Genomic DNA, 21,322 nt, shown 5'->3' with positions numbered 1-21,322 from the left:
TCAACAATTTTAGACCCACAAGTCTCCACTGCAAATCTTTGTATTGCTTTGGGTGCAGAGATAAATGGGCCTGAACGAAAGTTTAGAGATAAATGATCATTCACAAAGAATTACACACAATCCCGAAATTTTCCGCAGGATCGATGACGTACAATTGAGTAATCTTAAAGCACTTGAGCGATTGAAAAACAACATAAGTATAAAGCAAGTAAAGTACAGAGATTCTTAATTGTTAGAAACTGTTTGTTAACACAGGAGTAAATGACTTTGAATATTGGAAAAAGCATTGAACAAATGTAATGTGCCGCAGAAAGGGGAAAATCGTCACATAATTTAAGTGTCATCAGTCTAATTGCAGAGAAAGTGGTATTGTAGCTATGATAAATGACGAGAGTGGAGTACCCATTATTACCTATTTATTAGTGGTTATTGGTAGCAAGTGGGAAAGGTTTATTTATTTAGTTGGTTCCAAGTTTTAGATTAGTGAACTTTGCATTTGTATAACAATGTGGCGCTACCTTCAAGTGCTGACTAAAATTCCCGCACTTAATGTTTTTCAATATCGAGTCCAAGAACAATTGTTTGGCGTATCTGCATTTTGGATTAGGGTTAATGAGCGTTTATTTTACGTTTTGGCCGGCTTCTGTATTATTATTCATGCTTTTTTCGGAAGTATGTTGTTTTTTCCGGGACAGGAATTTAACGATGCCGTTATATATGGATTGACAGTCCTTATTCTGGCCTTTTTTCGTGATGTTTGTGTTCTCCATGTTACTTGGTGTTTGGCTTTCAGATCCAAAGAAATTTGCGAGCTAATAAACAGAATGATTAAACTGAAAAGGAGCCACTTTAAACTAGTTGGCAAAGAAGTGCATATTAATCGAATGCGGTTACTGTGCTACTTTCTACGCGAATTTATTGCATATATTTTTTTTCTTCCTATAATCTCGGACACATTTTACTTAGTTCCCGCAACCCTATCCTATGGCCGATTAATGATTGCCCTGTATCTTTGTGATGTGGCCATGATTTGGCATTACCAATTAATCGAAGGTCTGGACAAATATCTGGAAAATGAATCACCTCTGAGGGAAGGGAATTGGTTTCTTTGCTTAGAATACTTGAAAGAGCTATTAATAATACGTAGCAATATAGATCAACTTTGTTGGCTAATCCATACGGCCAGGTTAATCGGTGAACTTGTTGCGGTAACACTGGTATGCGGCGTCTTTATTGAGACTTGTAGGGATTCCACTTGTGTGAACGAATTATTTGAAATGTTTGCGGTTTGTTGGTTCAGTTCAACTATGCTTCGAATTATCCTAATGGCCCGGGATATTTTTAAAATGGAAAGCAGAATATTTGATCGCCTCTATATCCTTGAACTACGTCGATTATCGAAACGTTCATTTGGTGAAAGAGAAATATTGGTGAGTTCTTTCGATAGACATTAACCAAAATCAAATAAAATACTCTTGTCTCTTTCAGTTGGATCCTACGAAACTCAAACGTTGTATGCTGCAAACAAGTTCAGTGTCATTATTTAACTTCATCTATATGGACCGATATCTGTTGCTCAAAAGTTTTAATTTCATTGCTGTAAACGGCGTCTTTCTGGATACTTTAGTAAGGACTAATGTAAAGGCTGTCATACCCCAGCTAAGTGCGGAAAGGAATAAGAATTTAACTTCTTTAGTAGTTTCGAATAAAATCTAATAAATATTAAAAGTTAAAATTTATATTTTTAAGCCTTAATCAAGAGTATTAGTATATGTTCTGCCAATTGACAACGGGGTAGCATTTTCATTTATCATGATCAAAATCGTTTTGACAATATTAGATATTATTCTTATTGTTTAGTGTAGGATATAGTAAAGTAAGCACTTTACTGGGCCAATTAGACAAGTCATTGAGACTGCGTATTGAGTCCTCTAGAAGCAGGCTAATTAGCTTCGCAGAGAAAGTGAATTGCATATAAACATAAAGTACCTTTTGTTACCTATTTAATAGTTGGTTCCAAGTTATAATGTGTGTTTTTCTTAGAGGTACAAGCCTTTCGCTAGGGGTAACTGTGAAACAAACTGTCATCCTGTGGGGCAGCTGTCCTAGAATTTTTGGTTCAGTATATTCTGGCATGTATGTATATTATACCATGTTCAGTTCAGTAAACTTGGCTACCTTTCCTTTCTTAGCAAATATCAGTAGGTTTGCCTTATTAAGTTGTTTAAGTTTCCTTTTTTTTTAGAGTAAAATAAAAGTCGACACTCGACATTCATTATAATATTCTTTGACTTTAATTATAAATCCGAGCACATGTCTTATGCATTTCTCATTTACACAATTTTTCTTTTGCATCAAATTGTGATTTAAAATTGGTTGAAATATTGAACATGAAAGGACTAAGGACTCACAAAAAACCAACTAAATGTTAGGCAATAGGCAACTAACAAAATGCTTGGACCAGTTCCCAGGAATTGAGCCCACTGTAAACATATCAAAGGGTAATGACAAGAGGAAAATGTTCCATGGAGAACTGAAAATGGAAACAGGCAAACAAAAACCAAAAACAAAATACCAAAATATCAAAACAAACAACGGAAATATCTGTGAAATATTACATAGTTCTAACGAGGCAAAGCCTCTCATGATCTATGATGGTAAAATTTGTCATAAAAGCCAAAAGGACAAAGGCCAACCATACACACTCACAGCAGGAGGATGGTGAGTTCGATGATTTGCATTTTTGAAATTAACCAAAAAATATGACAAAATGTCGTAAACAAAATGTTGCAGGTGTGTCCTGTTTGCTGCTGCATCATTGTCCTCTAACACTGAATGTCATCGTTAACTATGCAAAAACAAAAAGAAAAATTAAAATTGTGCCCAAGACCCGAAATGGCTTATATTTTCCTTGCCTTGGGCTTGGAATTATTTTCCAGCTCTTTGGTTTTCATTTGCCTGTCATTTTGAGGGCAATAATTGTGACAAATTGTTCGCTTTTGCTGAAATTGTCTACTTTTTACCTTCGCTTGTATTTAAAGCTTACCAAAATGTATGCAAATTGCACATAAACGTGAATATACCTACATGTACATATGTATGAAAATTTTAAAAATAAATGGAATGGCAGATGTATATACATGTATAGAGCATATTGATTATGGCCATACATTTTGGGATTTGGAAAGTAATATTACTTTGATATATTTTGATTATATAATGTTAAATGGAAGAAAGACTAAAGTGCATTTTCATACAAGTGTCCCAATCTGATTTGATAACATTGCAAAAAGTTATTTTCAAATCATTTTTAGGTGCCCCATCCTCCTTCTTCAACTGGTTATTGCATACTTTAGGGGGAACACTTGTGCTAGTTTATATCCTTTAATTCGCCTAGAAATCAAGTTCTTGTTAACTAATACTTTAAGTCTATCTAAAAACTATCGGGCTATATCTATACTCAAAAGTAAAGGATTCCCACCATTAGAAGAAGACTTTTAATGGCTTGACTCTGCTGATTTTATATTTATTTTTATTTGAATGCGGTAAACCATTTAGTATCTCTAATGCACCAAAGAAAATAATAAAACAAAGTAAAATAACAAGATGAAAATCGCTTAGCATAATTTTGGGGGCATTATTAAGCGATTACACAAAGCGTACAAAATGGAGCACACAGTCGAACCGACACAATGGCATCAGCACAATCAGAAGTGAAATTAAAAACGTTGCGTTGGCGAAAATTGTTGTTTTTGGTTCTCAAATGGCTGCCAGTTTTCCAGAGTTGCCATTTAACCAGAGTTGCCTTCACGCTTCAATGGGGCCAAGCGGTAGCGGAAGAAGCGTCAGCTTATGCAGTTTTCAAGTGGCTGTTGCTGACTGCGTTCAAAAAACTTTAGCAAAAGCTAATCATAATTTCTTGCTGATAGTTGCCAGCGCCCTTGGGCACGTTTGCTTCATCTGCTGCTTCTTTTTCGCCCTTGCTTTGTTCCATTCTTATGGTTTGTTTGTCCCAGAGGCGCAACGCAGTGGGGCAGACAAAGTCGACAGTGGCAGAAGCTATAGCTTTAAAATTTAACTTTGTCTCGATTTCCAAAATGCATTTTGAAAGTTCTTTAAAGGCAGATGAAAATTTTATGCGTCCAGTAATTTTATTGCGATATGCTTCTTGGTATTTATAGATTTGAAAATAAAACTTAGATCTGGGTTTGGTAAAGTTTTCAACTCCCTTTTTAAAGTGAGGCATACTTTCCTTTTTAAAAACGATATATGTATGTATGTTATATAGAATAAATCATAACGTAGAAGAAGAACCTTGGGTGTCTACGCCCATGTTTGGATAGTTTGAGTTTTAGTTAAGTTTTCACTTTTTATCTATTTGACGCTTTATTTTTATTTTCAATTTTTAGTGGACCGCAGAGCGCCGTAAGCGCCACGTTATTGTCATGTAATTGAATTTAATGGCAATATGGGGGCGATTATAGAGGGATTTCTTATACATTTGCCATTGAGGCTGCAGTTGAAGGTCTGTGGCGGGGGTCGGGGGGAGGTGGATTCAGTTGTGGTCAAATTCATTGTATTAGTTGGCGATTATCTGACACTTTTTGCTGCGCTTGCAACAATGTCCTGCGCATGAAACAACAATACCTACAATGCTATATACTGAATGTATATGTATACATAATGTTTATGGAGATTGGGTAATCTCTTGTCCATTCTATTCTCTTCTCTGCATTCCAATTTTAAAGCAGGAAATATTTTGCTCTTTTAAATTGATTGCCATAAAGTATGCAATGATTTATATCATAATCCTGTCACATGCTTTACTGATTTAATACATAAACTCCATCACACGCATCATCTCTCATGCCACAGCTCTGGCCCTGCCTGACTGTCTGCCTGGCAGCCCTTCAGCCTGCCAGCCTCTGTCATCAAGTCGATTTCGACGTGTCAGTGGCATTCCACACGTGTCACGTGCCTCATGGATTCGCCATTACACGGCATCAGCTTGCCGGCTGTAGTTGTTGTTGTTGCTGCTGCTGCTGTTGCTGGTTTTCATCAGCTCGTTCCTGTCAGACCAGTTGTTATATTCAACGCGTTTTTTCAAATTAATGAGCAACGGCAGTGCGTGGCCCACATTGTCGCATGTCATCGATGGTGTTGCCTCCCCCTGACCTGCCTTAGGCCCCAATTCAACCGACAGGCAAACTAAACTCTAAAGCGTTTCGTCCTTTGCCCTCACTCTGTCGATGTGCCTTTTTGTGGTTATATCTGGTATTCATATTCTGCCTACTGTACTTTAGCCCGTTTAGTTGGGCATCAGCATTTTTAATTGGGTTTCGTAGAAAATGCTTGCAACTTGATTTACATAAGTAGGCACATATAGCCAATTCAAAAATGTAATCAAAATGTTCAATCATTTTAAACACAATTGCAGTTATGGCAATGGCAAATGAATGAATGAGTCTACCAACATTCAGTTAAGAGAAAAAAAAGCAGCTGCTGCAGTACCAGCTTTGCATTTGGTATCTTGGATCTAAAATATCATCCCATAAGTATGCAATAGACGACCAACGAAATAGTTTTTATTAGAAAAATGTAGGTACCTATCATTTATCGTTCTTGTGTTACATAGTTATCTGCATTGTTTGCATCAGGACAAACATATTGGGATTGTTAACGTAAGAAAACCAAATTGACAAATTTCATTCAACCCCATCCATGTTTTGATAGATTTTGAGAACGTCACAGCCAATTTGGTAACCTTATTAGGTGTTCCTTTTACTTTGAATATGGCACTTTCACAATCCCAGTTCATATTAATTACAGGATGAAAGAACTCTTAATGGCACTGCCATCAAAATCAGACCATTTGAATAAGTAGCGAGTTGTCTACGATTGCAGTGTCCAGCATCTATTTTAATGAATAGGTGCTAGACATTGCAATGGTAGACAACTGGTGACTTAACTCTGGTCTCTTTTATGGCGTAATGTCACTCGAGTTTCAACCATGTCACGGTAATCCGAACGCTTCCAAACATTGTGTCGCTTTAGGTCCATTTCTCGAGATGGCATATAGGCAAAGAAAGTGTCCCCAATGTAGCCAGATAAATGAGAATAGCCTCGTAAAGCTAACCAAATGAGACGTGATTGCTCCAGCTCTTTCTCATTGAGCTGTCGATGATACTTCATTTTCATGCAGTGGGCCCTGTGCATAATTCGTGCGTGGTCGTCATAGCTGACGATTCCACAGACATTGGTGCGTACTAGTTTTCCCAGTGGATTACGTCTCATCCGATCAAGTTGGTCATAGACAGAGAACGATGAGTTGACTATTTGTTCCATTTCCCGGCGATTGTAAGTCTTGCCATAACGATTGGCTACCCAATCAACCAGTATTGGCAATTTGTGGGCATTCGAAAACGTGGCCAAAACATAGCGAGGATCGCGCTGTAGGATCTTTAGGCCCGACTTGAGTAGTTCAACCATTTGATTCCTATTATCAGGATCGATATTTGTAATATGTAGCAAATTCTCAGAATTAACGGAAGCTTTTAGTTCAGTTTCTTGCATCTTATCCCTGATTGCCATCTCCTGCTTAAATATATTTATGGCACACTTATCAATGGCATTTAGTACGGATAGAGGATACTTAGGATTCTCCGAAGTCTGTATGTTCTCCCATTTTTCTTGCTCGTCCTCATCTTTGAATGTCTTATTGAGGGCGTCAACACAATATCTTTCGATTAAGGGCTGCTTATCCTCAATATCTATGCGAAACTCACCCAGATCGCAGTCCATTTCCTGAGGTGATAACGGTGGCAACTCTGGTGGATCGAAGATTTTGAAATAATCCAAATGTATACCGCTTTTGCATTTGGTAGTATAACTCTCTTGCAGATTATCATTGGGAACATTTGTATAGGTACACTTTTTCCTAAGACCGCAAACGGGGATTAGATCTTTTAAATTTCTTAAATAAGTTTGTTTTTCGGTAGCTATCGAAGCCTTTTTAATGGTCGAACGATGCTTCTTTCGACGATTATCTTTTGTTTCCGCACCACCGCCAGCAAGACTTCGGTTAATTAAGCTAGCTTGACTGCTCTTCCCTGGATTCCGCCTCAAAGTATCTGTCTCGACCGTTGTACAATCGGTCTTGTCACAACAACTGCGAGACTCTCGTTCACCACGTAGTTCTAGAACTTTCACATAAGGTGTGTCCTCTTCTTTTGGCGGCAGCGGATGGTCAATTTGATCAATGTATCCACGCATTAGAACAGACAGATTCGCTTTACGTACCCTTCTGGGCGGCGGTGATGATACCAAGTATTGACAGAGTCGACAATCTGCATTTAATCCATCACTGCGAAGCACTGTCAATTGTGTAAGCTGTCGACGTGAGAATTGATGCATTTTTTCTGCTGCACATTGGATCTCTTCTTCCAAGGACTTGATGATACGTTGTCGTCTCGCTTGCCTCTCCGATCCAACCACATCCAACTGAGCCAGACAGTTGTGCAATGCTTCGTCGGTTAACTCCTTTTTCTTAAGAGCCATTTCCTCTTCCATTGATCTATGTGTATTGCAAAGGGCATAGTCCGGCTCCGAAGAGACGGAATCGCTATCGAAAAACAGACGATCCAGTTCTTGGGTGAGTAATTTTTTAATTATTCGCTTTCCCGGTGACAATTCGTATTGTGAGAACCATCGTGACTTTTCGTTGGGTATCTCATACATGGGATCCATATAATGACTATATTCGGGAAACTCAAGTTTTTGAAAATCTGGCACCAACTTCCTCTTGGGTACAAATTGTTTTGGTCGCACATGTGGAGCAAAGTAAGGTGAAAGGTACGGCTTGGATTTCCTATAAGTCTGACTGCCACTATTCTTCTTTCCAAGATTCGCATGATCTTTTTCCTCATGGTTGGATTTCTTCTTAGAGTGTGCAGGCAGCGGCAAAATACGATCCAATGCCCTTAACGTGGCCGCCATATCCAGATGAGCCATTGCCGAGAACAACAGCTGTTCATTGACTGTAAAGAACTCATTGTCGTTATCCATAGAGTCTAGGGAGCTGCTCTTGTTTCGCGGCTGCTTGTACTCCGCCTCCCAGATGAACCATAAGAAGGCCAGATCATTACAATGGCTTATTTTCATAATTGCCTCTAGCCTCTTTGATGGCACCGGTGGATGGAGACCAAGCTGAGTGAAACAAAAGCGCACCCGATATGTCGTTCCCTGTTCCGTGTCATCCCTCAGGGCATTAAGTAATCTATTACAGGCTCTAATCTGCTCTACGGACAAGCCGCGAAACCAACGAACACACTCAATTTCTCCAAAATTAGGTAAAGCAGTTGTCGCCATTCTCTAAAATTATTTCTAACTAAATTTTATGTGCTTTTTTCAATTCTTTTCTTTTTTTGTTATTTTTGTTGTTTATTTATTTTTTTTTAATTTGGCTTACTTGAAATTTTGATTTTGTGCCTTTTAAACAAAATTAAAAAGTAAGAGAAATAAACCCATTTCAATCCTGTCGTCCAAGAAATTTCTGTATAAGAAAGTCACCAAAAATGCATTATTTTGTTTCACTTTATAAGATTATAGATTTCTCTTAAAAATTGGTTATTTGCTAAGAATAAAAGCCAGAGAGTCCGTATCTCGAGATATGCTCTCTCTCTATACCCCTAACTTTGCCGTGGCCCCGACTTGGGTATACCCTGAACAAATTTTGTATATGGCATTTAGCTTACTCGGATTTCATTACGGGCTTCCCTTCCGAACACTTAAGCGCTCGTAGCGGCGAAAATGTTGTGTGTACATCTCACCCATTTGTACGATGATTTTTGTTGATGTATTGTTTTCATACTCTCAGCGTTTATTTGTACTCACTTCTTGATTACAAAGTATGACCAAATGGCTGACATTTCGAAAACATTCGCAAGTCAGTTCTCAACTGACACTCGGGCGCAACGGTACGGTGCTACGGAGCTGATAACTATATATATACATACATACAAATATGTATACTGTTTAGATTAGAATTGCTATATGTGAAAAGACTGATGACGCATTGTTGGTTACTTGATTTAACAAATAATAATATTCCACAAACAAAATCGCAAGGAAAATATGCAAAATGAGTAGACCGATAATAGAGTTTCTTAATCCTTACTGCTCCTATGAAATATTCAAATACTTAAAAATCAAATGTGAGACTGAAAAGAGAACCACCGGAGAATTAAAACTTAAATATGCCGATCTCATTAACTTTGCGGCATCATGCACTTGGACTCGTGAGCACTTTTATTATTGGGACAGGGCATTATACAATAGCCTAGAAATCTGGCTATTTGAAGAAATTTCTGAAATTACTATTGACTTAGGTCAGATTTGCTATACTTTGAGGGGTACTACAAAAAACAATGTAAACTTTTATTTTAAATCATTGTTCACTGGCATTAAGCAAAATGAAAATTTAACAAGAACTACTTTAAAATACACATATGGAGAAAATTTACGAGAAATCTTTCAATCCATCGTAAGTCTACTTTCAAAGAAACGAATTACTTACCTAAATATTCACTTGGCAGAAGGTAAGGCAAGAATTTCGAATCTCATAACTAATATATCTAATCTAATCAAAATTATTTTTTTTACACAGTCTACACTCTAAGCGACTTAAAAGACTTTCGTTATCTTGAGGAACTGCACATAACTGCAAATATAACTGCCGAAGAATTAAGCGATTGCTGTGAATGCAATCCAAACTTGGGTACTGGGTAGCATTTTGAGTGGCAATTGGAAATACATTCTCTTTGGTGATAATAAATTACAAAAACTGGAAAAATTAGATTTTCTAATGCATGAAGATATTGATCCTGAACAATATAGAGACATGGCCAATTTACCACAGTTAAATCACCTAAGACTTCGAGGAGAGTATAATTTCGGTTCTTTGAGCCACCTTTTTGATAACTTGGCCAAAACAAATTTGTTAGATACCCTTATCATCGACGACGCCCACATGAATGCTGAGGAGACACTGGCCATATCCCAAATTAAATCGTTATGTCAATTGAAGTGTGGCTTTCTTGAAACTTGCAATATTGGCCATTTGACACAACTGGAAATACTTGAAATAAGTACAAAACATAAAGTTCAAGATCTTATGCTAAAATAATCAAAAATTTTACGTCAAATGGAGCATAGAGATATTTCAATCACATTTACAGAGGGTAGAATTCAGTTTGAGAAAATGCATAAAAAACTGCGATTATCGTTAAACACCCAAGAAATTGATGTATTAGAATATAGTGAACTGGGTGGATTGGATTTGTTCTTACTTCATATTATTGCACTTTCTCACAAAAGGGAACTATTCCGAAGAGTTGCCAGCAGAATGCCACAAACTCTTCAACATTTGCGTTTGACGGGTAGAAGTTTTGATGATATTCATCCCAATGTGATGCCGCTGCCGGAACAGCTCCCGGAAGACAATTATTTTTAAATAAATTGCCAAGAGATTTTAAATATTTCAACAATCAAATCTCTTCGAAGTTTGAGCTGTGTTTTTGACAATCTTTATAACATATATGTTCTGGATCAATTGCCCCAATTGGAGAGTTTGACCATAAAGGTGTCAAACTTTTTGAAAAAAGCTGAAATAGAGGCATTGAAAATGTTTTTCCTTGGCCTAGCCACAAAAGCCGAGCAAACACTTAAGCATTTGGACGTTTCAGGTTTATATATTGACTTGTCTCTATCCCACGAAATGGCTAAAATTCAATCATTGCAAAAAATAGGCTGCAACTTCTTGAACTCTGAAAGCATTGAACCTCTCTCTAAACTTAATCAACTTGCGAATCTGGAAATTAAATACACACGTGATTTTAAGAGTATTTCTCAAGCAATTCTACGAATTTTAACATCAACGAATTCGACTTGGTTTCGAATAACATTAGAGTTATTATACAGCTCCATAACTTATCAAAATCACCTGAAAACAATTGAACTACAACTGGATTCAGAAACGGATGCAACAACCTTCGCTGCTTTGGGAGATTGGGAAATCTACTTTATCCTTAACATACAAAAAGTGTGCAAAGCAGGTTCCTTGCAACCATTACTTGAAACACTTTCCAGAAAAAGAAACCACAAACTTAAGCACTTATATGTTGAGGATATGCCAATCAACTATGAAGAGGCTCTCTTTATCAGCGAGATAAAAAGCCTACAGATACTTGGCTGTCATTCTCAGATCCCAGAAGTTTTAAACTCTTACATCGCCTCACCTCTTTAGAGTCAATTATCTTAAAAGATAGATCATTTTCCAACGATATAATAAGTTTTTTAAATAGTTTTCAACAACAAGAGATAATGATTGAACACGGAAATTGCAAAATTATCTATAACAAATCTCGAGGAGAGCTATCTCTTAAACACAGCTCCTTCGATGATGAAATTCATGATGCTAGCGATTATGCCTGCCTTGGAAAATTGCATCATTTGAAGTCTCTTCGCATAGCTGGCAAAAATCATGTTTTTTCTTTGCAGAAATTACTCAACAATATAACGTTACATGCCAATCTTTCTGAATTGTTAATAGAAAAAGAAGACGAAGAAGAAGTAGAAAATGTTCAAGCTGCAACTATTACTCCAGTTGAGGTAATGGAGATCGTCAAAATTAGGCCAATAAAAACCTTAAAATGCGGCTTTTCCAAAACCCAAAATATTGAGTTTTTAGCAGAACTGAAAGAACTTAAAGAACTGACTATAACAACACATCAGGCTGGATCCTTACAATGTCTTTTTGAAAAAATTGCAATGCAACCTTCAACAGCTCTTGAGTTTCTAAGCATAGAGGAAAATTGTCTTACTTTTAATGAGTTGCAACAACTTGCCAGTATAAAATCGTTAAAGCGATTGGAAGTTCATTCAATTAGTACTGAAAACCAAGACGGGCTACCAACGTTCGTTCATCTGAAGGAACTCTTGTTAAGAAGATGGTGGAACTCTTTTTGTCGAACCTGAGCCTAGTTTCAATTCAGTTTTAGAAAGCATCATTATTATGGGAGACCCTTTGGGCGTTCAAGATGTTATTGCACTAGAACAATATAATTCATTAAGAAAACTGCAAGTGAATCTCAAACAATTTATGATAATCGATCTCTTGTCTTCCCTCTGTAATCTGGAAGAACTTAACATTCAGATATTTGGGTGTGAGACACATTACAATGGCCCAATGACACCAAAATATCCGTCAAACCTTCGAAAATGCATTCTACAGTCTTTGGATTGTATTATCGATGAAGAAGCACTTGCACCTTTGGCCCTACTTGACCAACTTGAAGAATTGAGTCTAACACTACAGAAAAACACATCTTTGGCAGCACTGCTCCAGGACCTAGCGCAGAATTCAATACTTAAAGAACTGATTATAAAAAAAAAAATTATTAGATTTAGACGAAGTGTTAAAACTAAAAGACATCACATCATTGATCTCAATTGAGTGTGGATTTTTAAACGATGCTTCTTTTTATGATGTACAACGTCTTGAAAATCTTAAAAGTTTAACGGTAACTTCAGGCCATGATTTAATTAATATTTCTGAACCACTTCTGAAAATCTTAAGATATTGTAAAAGATTAGACTCCATCGACCTACCCAATTGTAAGGGATACTACGAAAATTTCTCATTCAAGGCGGCAGCAATACTCAAAGCAATCAGATGTCCGATTACACAAAAGCCATTTGAATTTAGAATGATTCCTCTGAAGAATTTTGACCAGTAATAAGTATGTTTACAAGAAAATATTCTATTGAACTTGTATAAAATTAAAATGTAAAACTAAGTATAATCCAAAATAGTAATTTAAAATACAAGTTACAAGTTTTATTTGTGTTTGCAGATAGACTTACATATATAACCAATGATGATCCTTATGCAGGCCGCAATGCTAAAACTTAGTCTGATTAGTTGGATTTTTCTCCAAGCTATGCATACTTTCTGTATGATTTGCACATTCTCATGCTTATGAAAAACCCTTAACTCTTTGACAAAGAAACTGTTGACAAACCAAATGTTAATTATTACTGCAAAAAGAGGGAAAATAAAAGAAAGATGGCACTGCAAAAGACCGCAAAAACCAAATGAAAAGCATTTTACATTTTAAAATGAAATTTAATTCAATTACGCAACTAAACTGCCCAACAGAATGTGATAACCGCAAGGGATGAGTAGGGGAGATAAAGAGAGAGACTTCTCTGGGTATCCTTGCATGTCTTGGCTTTGCCTAAGCAACCAAGTCGACTGTTGGACGGCAACTCCATGATTGCATTTGTTGTTGCCATTTTGTAATTGTTTGTACTTAAAAACTCATCAGACAAACGACAATGCGGCAATGGAACGCAAAGCCGAGGCCCTTAATTGGGAGACAGTTTTATCAACTGCAGGACAAATATTGTTGCATACCCCCAGGCGCAATAGAGCGCAACTCGTTGAAGTTGTGGAATTGCGTGGCTGTTGCTGTCTGTGTAGTTGTTTGGTTTTTTCTTTTTTCGTCAGCACTTTATACAAAATGTTTGTCCTGGTCTCATGTTTGTTTCATAGCACGACCATCCAACTCGCCTCGACCGCTCATCAAAAGCCACTTGAAAGTTTGAATACAACAAAATATGTATTTAATCAACACTTTGACGCATTTGTTTCAAATTCTCTAGAAGGCAGAGCCGCAAAAGAGATGAATATTACACGGAAAAATGCATTTTGCATTCCCAACGACTTCTGGTTTCCAAAGTGAGTTTCTGTCGTCGAAAAGTATTACCCAAATGTACGAGTTATGTTCACATTGACAGTGCGTGCTGAAGTATTATTCAAGACAAATGTTCATTGTTTTAATAAGCATATAAAATTCAAAATTGGCATCTACCAATTCTAGCGGTTTGTTGCCTTTAAGATGAGTTTAAATTTGGTCCTAGACAAAGGTATTCAAAAGGCATAATATGGAATTTGTCGATTGACAAATTAAGCGAGGCAGATGCACATGACCAATTTGTCCAAAACAAACATTACTTTAGTACTTATTTGACACAGATTATACATAGATAAAGATTGCTCACTAATCTAAGCTAGATCTATTGATAATTATCAATGGATGATTATAATCATCCATCTACCTAAAGAAACATTACTGAATCAAATATATACTAAATAGAATGTAAAATTAAGAATAATTTATAGAATATATTGTTGTATCCGTTTTCCAAGTGTTTAGAAGTTACTAAACAATAGCAATGTTTAAAATTATGAGTTAAAAATACAGAATTAGAAGTTTTGGTTGGCAACCCAGAGAAATCTCTTTAACAAATGAAACCACTGTTAGGTAGACGTGCTCAAACGCCTGTAACTATGCTTTGAACTTAATTAGCTGCACATTAACGAATTTTTACTGCATGTGGCAAAAAAGAAATAAAGTGAAAAAACGCAAACAAAATGGACGAGCTGAGCTGGTGGTAGTGGGGAATAAGCGGAGGTAACTGCCGGTTACTGCAACAAGACCGGTAAGGTACGAGTACTTACCACTTCCTTTGGCCATTTTACTGCACGGCTAATTTTTGTTTTCGACAACGACTATAGCAAAGGGTTGTCCCTTCATTGCAAATAGGGAGCGGAGTCGGGTGATGTGGGAGGCTATGGAAGTGTATGTGGCACCAGCCGGAGCAGGTGCAGGTGGGGGTAGGAAATGTCATACCGCAGGCATAGTCAGGCTGCGTTCTCTCTCGACTGGAGGAAAGGAAATGTTGCTGAGATTAAATGCGCACCCAGAGGAGCTTTGTAGAAGAAGAAGGAACTGAGGGTCGTTGCAGACGAGTGTCCACGTTGAGGACAGGTGCCTACTGAGGCTGAATTGGTCGAGGTGTGAGATTATGATGCCATGATGCAATCCACTCCTTCAGCCCTCTAGCTCATTCAGGGCTTTGTCTCTCGTGTTGGCGTAATAAGCGAAATAAATTTATGCTACGCAAAAATGTTTTTTTTTTTTATTTTTTTAACTGAACATTTTCATTTTACTTAGTTGTTCGCTCTCTCGTCTGGTTTTTCCTTTAATTATGTATTCATAGTGAAGGAACTGAATGCCCCCAACTAGTATCCAACTAACTCGCTATCGATAAGTAGAGACTATATTCTAGTGAAGTATATAATAAACTCTTAAATGCAGCCACATTTTTCTAGGAAAGCAACAACGCCAAGGTGCAACAGAAAGTGATAAGTGTTTTTGCCTTTTGGTAGAGTGGAAACGGCAAGGATGCAAGTGAAAATATGTTTGATAGAGATGAACTTCAAATGGCTGTTGGTAAATATAAAATACCATGTGAAGTAAGGTAACTCTTTGTATATACAAAAATACATTGCAAACTGTGTGTGTTCCATAAGCATGGGCGTAGTGTGAATATTATTTTAACAAATTCGAATAACAAACAAGGAAATTAACAAGTCCCATCAATGATTACTACTCCTATTGTCCACAAGTCAAAACTGATGATGAAATTCGGATAGAAGTTACAAAGATGATAGTGGTATAGTGGCAAGCATGGACATAAAAACTAGTCAGTCATAGGGTTAAAATTATATTGTAATACATAACTCATTTCATCCCACAAGGCGGATACGTTATCTCTGGTTTAGACCATGCAAATCTATCCAACAGTGTTTTTGAAATACCGTCCATTACACAAGGGCTTAAGTCCAAAGATTTTCATGTAGTTTTCGTACCACAGTGCACACCTATGGCACGTGCTGGAACCACATCCTTGTTTCTCGTTGAGACGCCGCCCGCAATATAAAAGGCAAACTTGGCTACCAAGAAAGAGATCCTCTGCCTGTAACAGCAACTAAACCAACAATACCAACAACAAAAGCAGCAACTCGAGAAAAATGTGGCACAAAACAAAAAAAAAATACCATAAAAGAACGAAGCTTACAGAAGAAAAAACTATTTGAAGTCCGTATATCCGTTTAGGAAGCCAACAACTTCCCGTTACATAAGTAGTGGTAAACACATAGACAAACACTCACATGCATACACAGACTCTCTCTCACACACACACACACACACACTGACACACGCACAGGAAATAAACTACCGCCTTTCAAGGAACTAAAAACTGAAAACCAAGGAACAAGAAACTGGCAGCCGGGGAACAGGGAATCGAGGACATCCACACTGAACGCCTTCTCGTCTTGCCCACTTTTAGTCAAAGGGCTGCTCTTGAGCAGCTTTTCATAGATGTTAAGTCACTACCGCTGTTTCCTCGTCATCTGACTCCGAAAGGGCGAAACCCAGTCCAGTAGTCCTTGCCAGTCCTTGTTCGCTCTCTCCTTGAAGTTTTCATAACAAATAAGCGTATCGCTCGATACTTTGACCAAAAGTTAAGCCCGCTCAAAGGCAAAGAAACTAGTCAGATAAAATGCAAAGCTCTTGAGCGTTTATAACCTTGCAAAAAGTAGCACAAAAACAAAATTCATATTAAACGATGTCAGTAAAGGATTCGATTTCAAACTACCCTTTAACAAGTGCAGAAAACTACAGTCCTTTGGTTAAATTCTGTTGTGGAAAAGAGCATGGAATGTTTGGAACTCATGCACAGACAATTGTAAATTATATTTAAAACATTTTAAAATTTAAACTCAAATTTCAACTAAAATAGGAACAAGCTTTCGCATTAAGCTTTAACTTAACTTCGTTCAAAGATGACGCTTTGGCCATAGAAGGTTAAGGTGCTTTTTCACAAGGATAAGCATTTACCCAAATATCGGAGTTGCACATATCAATCAAGTATAGTTTTAAATGAGATAGAAATATTGCCTCTCAAAAGGCACTGTCTTCGAGCAGGGTACAGGGTATAAAAGTATGAAATGCCCTGCAAGCTATGCCGCATAGTTCAATGTCAGACTGCCATAAAATAAGCTGCATAATTGCCTAACACATTAGACTGGAAAATGGGTTGTGCATATAATTAAAAACAAAAAAAATGTATTAATAAATGTAGTTGATATACCCTTTCTTGACTCTTAAGATAGACAAAAATTATCAATTTTGTTTTTTCCCCTTGTTTTCTCGTTCGAGTTTATTTTAATCTTTGCGCTTAAGATCTGATTAAATCATTTTGTATTTGAATATTAAACAAAATGGCAGTAAAACTAATCACTCATTGTCCTTTCCTTTAACTGGACTTCTACAAAGGGTAAGAACAAAGAAGTAAAAAAAATATTGTGCAAAAAATTAAGCTTTTTCATTTATTTTTTTATGCAAGAAAGTTTTACGGTATGAAAAAGAAATTCTTTACTCTTGAAAAGAGCCAAGAGTTTTAAAAAAAAAATGCATCTTTTATCTCTTCATTTTTTCATTGGTAAGATTTTTGATTAAAATATTTTTTTTTATAGTTAGTGCTTAAGAATATATAAGCATTCAAGGTGCACGACAAAGTTTTTTCCTATAAATATTTTAATTATTTCTTACGTCGAAAAGGAAAATTCTGTTGGCCTTGCAAAAGTTTTTGTTAACGAATTAATAAGCTCATAATTATGGATATAAAGACCCAAAAAAATAGATCCTTTTGGAGAGAAAATGAATAGAGAAAACTCAAAGCTGAGAATTTTCTTTGAATTGATTAAATTGAGTGAATAATATTTTCTTGGAAGCAAATTAAACATTCTTTGTATTCTTTTGGATATTATTCAAATATTAAAACAACTATTACATATATTAACTAATCAAATAGGGTTTACACTTTTTCAAAATTAACAATATTTAGCAAGGAAAACGAGAAGAGAAATTGAAAGTAAATCAAAATAGAATGGAAGAGAATTTCACCACCATTTTATCTCTGAAATGCGATCCGGAATGCGACTAGTATTTGGTCCAGTTAAGTCCTAGGCGGAATTTGTGTTACGCCATAATCCAGTAAGCTGAAGCTAAGTGCCAAGTATTTCGCACCACATATTCCTTTTGACACCCGCCCCAAAATATTTATAGCCTAATGGCAAATGGCAAATGGTCATGGACGTGGTTCATCCCTTTTGTTTTTATACATTTGCAGTAGTTATTAGTAGATGAATGGCATATCATGGAATGCCATGACTACGCCATATTTGCTCTATGCAGTTCTGTTTTGTTTCAAGCAATTTAACAGCTTTTGGCTAAAATAACAAGAAGCAGACTAACAAACACACACACACACACTCACACAGCCACCAAGCAACATTCTGACAACCAAAAAGTCAAGCCAAACAATGCGCCAATGAACTCAACTTCCCTCCCGCCGAAGGGAATATCCCTTCTGCCTATAGATGGAGATGGAGACTGTGGAGATGCATAGGAATAGGAAGACAACAGAAGGGGAATGAGGAGGAGGAGGAGTTTTCTGCATATTTCTGCAACACAAAATAAACCGCAACAGCAGCAATTTGCGTTGGTTAGTTTGGAGAGTTGCTTGTTTTTACATGGACCCTGGCTCACACACATGACCAGAAATGCGATCTATGGGCTCCATTTACATGCATATACATACTTACATACAGTCTACAGATGAGTGTGTGTCTGTGTTTCAGTGTGTGTGCTGCTCCCCATAATAAAATGAAATATATTTTTTAACAATTACCTTTGAAAGAGCTTTTATGGTTGTGAAAGTTGTCGTCCAACCAACATAAACAAAGAGGCCCATCTACCCACAACCAGGAATTTCTTTTTAAAAACACTAAAAAAAAAAAAAAAAAACATTCAAGAAGAGTTTCAATTCCATCACCCCATAATTATAGCTTGAATAGTTTACAATTCTAACCGATTTATCCAATGACTAGAAAAAAATAAAGTTTACCAGAAATTCAGGTCTTCAAAAAGTATATTGTTTGTAATTAACAGTATTTTCGTGTTTGTGAACAAATTTTTCGGAAAGTTAAGGACTAAATATGAAAATATTGACAAGATAATTATGAATATGTATAGGCTATTGGCCTTATCATAAGCGTACTAGTAAATTTTGATGCATGTTGAATTTGGATGTAACAATCAATTGGTATGGGGGTAAGTTAAATGTCGACATCAGAGTTTTTGGTCATGGATGCAATAGTGCTTCCTGTGGATATAAAAGACATATTGGATTCGCTAAAATTCTGCTTATCCAATATTTCAGAAACATCCATGGTGTGTGTAGCCGGAATAAAATGATTATCGATACTGTGCACGAAGCCAAAACTGACGGCATCATTCAGGACTTTATCGATATCACTCTCCGCTTGAGCTTTCCCAGCCGTGTCCAAATGGTCCACACCCATCATGTCCAACAGATCAGTCTTCTTCAGCGGCATATTGACAGATTTCATATAATGAATCAATTTCGTACCCAATTCCATGTCTGGCTCGACATAATCAGTGTAACTGTTCATTGTGTCAAATGATGGATTCATGCTTACTTCACTAGGCGATGGGTCCTCGAGTCGCAGCAGCTCGACTATGTCTGTAGGATGAGTAGCTGGCACATAGTAGTCCGTGAATTTTGTCACGAACCCGAGTTTTACTGCAGCATCCAAAACCGTGTTGAGTTCTAATTTGAAACTATTTTGTTTAGCTTTATCCATTTTTTCTACACCCATCTTGTTCAGCAAGTCTGCCTTATTTAGGGGCTCATTTGCAGCCTTAAGGAGCAGCATCACCTTCGTACCCACAGGAGAATCAGATTGTCTCGACATGCTTGAATATGGAAATATTGAAAATGGTTTTAATTGAAAAGTTGCTTTCAGTAGGGATCAATTTGCCTAACGGATAAGCAGCCAGGCTCTCAGGCTCCTTCCATTAAATCAAAAAACATTTTGCCAGCATTTTGTTGGCAGGACATCTTAAAATGGTCCTGAATTGCTTTCAAAAGGATTTCTGATCCAACAAGTTATACGTTACCTTCGAAACAAACCTTAATTACTGCTAAATATCTTCTAGAACACAAACGGCAGGATGTCTTCCTTCTTCTTCTTTTTTTCTAGGAAACAGGATTTTAAGGGTTTTTTCGTTTTGGATTTGCCTTGTTCAAATTTATACTTTTTTTTCCCAATTTAACTTTTATTTTAGTATTGTGTGTTGTTTACTAGTGGAGAGCGTTGTGAATTATGATTTTGTACTGGGAAACACATCGGTATATCAACTCAGAGACTGCCGACAAACTGGCATTGCCTACTTTAATCAAGTAAAAAATGAACCAAACTTCAAAATTTGGTAAATGGTGTGACCATGTCTACTATTTCACATATGGTCAAAGTTTAGCTAAGTTGATATGAGTCGAATTATGTTTAAGGTCACATGAATTCTTAGAGCGGGAAACTTTATTTAGATAAGATAATCAAAGCCCTTTGTCTTTGAGCAAGGAAACCAAACCGCTGAAAAAGGCTCACTACTAAATGATTCCACATCGTTCTCTCGTACAGCTCCTAAAATTTCACATTAAGGTTTCATATAGTTTCCAAGCACAATAGGGCTCGCTAACAATAAATCAAATAGTTGAAAATTGTCAAGTAGAAGATGGTAGTAGCCGAAAAAGAAAAACAAAAAAAATGCGTCTTCAAGTGCAAAATTGTCTCTAGTCAGAACTCATATAACAGCAGACTGAACTACGACATCTTTGACTACGTGAGCTGCCTGAACAATGGGGACGAATTGTGGCAAACAAAGTTCATAATTGTGCCTGAAGGACACACACACACATGTTAATGTCGAAATGGATGAAAATGGCATGTGGATAGTGGGTGAATGTGTGTGCCAGCATTATTTGTTGAGTGCCTTTCAAGGTTGTCGCAACGTTTAGAGATTCGGTCGAGCTAATCTGACAACACTTTCCACTTTCCAAGCATACAAAAAACAAGAACTGCATCTACCCGAGATGCTAGCATATAAAATTCCATTAAAAGCCATTGCCATGAGATGTTTCAGGTATGGTTACGCATGCGTAACCCATTCACATTCCCGGCCCTCCACCATCTCCATCGCCATCTTTCTGCTATACTGAAATGTACAAATTGTGTTAAATAAATAAAGAGTTCGGTGCGTTGTTCCCTCTGTTGCATTCCATATGCAACATACACGGACCTCGAGTTGGAGCTGATGCTTCAGCTGAAGCATGATTTCCCAGACACAGACACGCACAAGTCACGTAGTCATGGTGGTAGCTAGCTAACTTTCATATTTCATGCTCTCCGCTCAGAGTGGGGTAAAAGGAAAAAACAAACAAAATCCTTTAGTTGCAGACATGCAGCGTTGGTTACAATATTTGAAAT

The 21,322-nt window shown here is 37.0% G+C and overlaps 1 protein-coding gene and 1 long non-coding RNA gene across 2 annotated transcripts; both read right to left on the bottom strand.

Moving 5' to 3' along the window:
- Positions 1-5,964: 5,964 nt before the first annotated feature.
- On the bottom strand, positions 5,965-8,418 carry LOC137580859 (uncharacterized). Its single transcript, XM_068294994.1, has one exon. The coding sequence runs from the start codon at positions 8,365-8,367 to the stop codon at positions 5,965-5,967; it is 2,403 nt and encodes an 800-aa protein (XP_068151095.1). The 5' UTR covers positions 8,368-8,418.
- Positions 8,419-18,885: 10,467 nt separating this feature from the next.
- LOC137580895 (uncharacterized) lies at positions 18,886-20,196 on the bottom strand. Its single transcript, XR_011033037.1, has 2 exons — positions 19,969-20,196; positions 18,886-19,751 (listed from the first exon to the last, which is right to left on the bottom strand). It is a non-coding gene; the product is annotated as an uncharacterized lncRNA (long non-coding RNA).
- Between the last annotated feature and the right edge of the window lie 1,126 nt (positions 20,197-21,322).

This window comes from Drosophila tropicalis, unplaced genomic scaffold (assembly GCF_018151085.1).
Source record: "Drosophila tropicalis isolate 14030-0801.00 unplaced genomic scaffold, ASM1815108v1 contig_845, whole genome shotgun sequence".
NCBI lineage: Eukaryota > Metazoa > Arthropoda > Insecta > Diptera > Drosophilidae > Drosophila > Drosophila tropicalis.
The sequence above is the reverse complement of the archived record's forward strand: the minus strand, read 5'-3'. Positions and strand labels throughout refer to the sequence as shown.

Excerpts from the sequence above, each read along its gene's own strand:
- LOC137580859 (XM_068294994.1), bottom strand. The coding sequence starts at position 8,367 with ATGGCGACAACTGCTTTACCTAATTTTGGAGAAATTGAGTGTGTTCGT.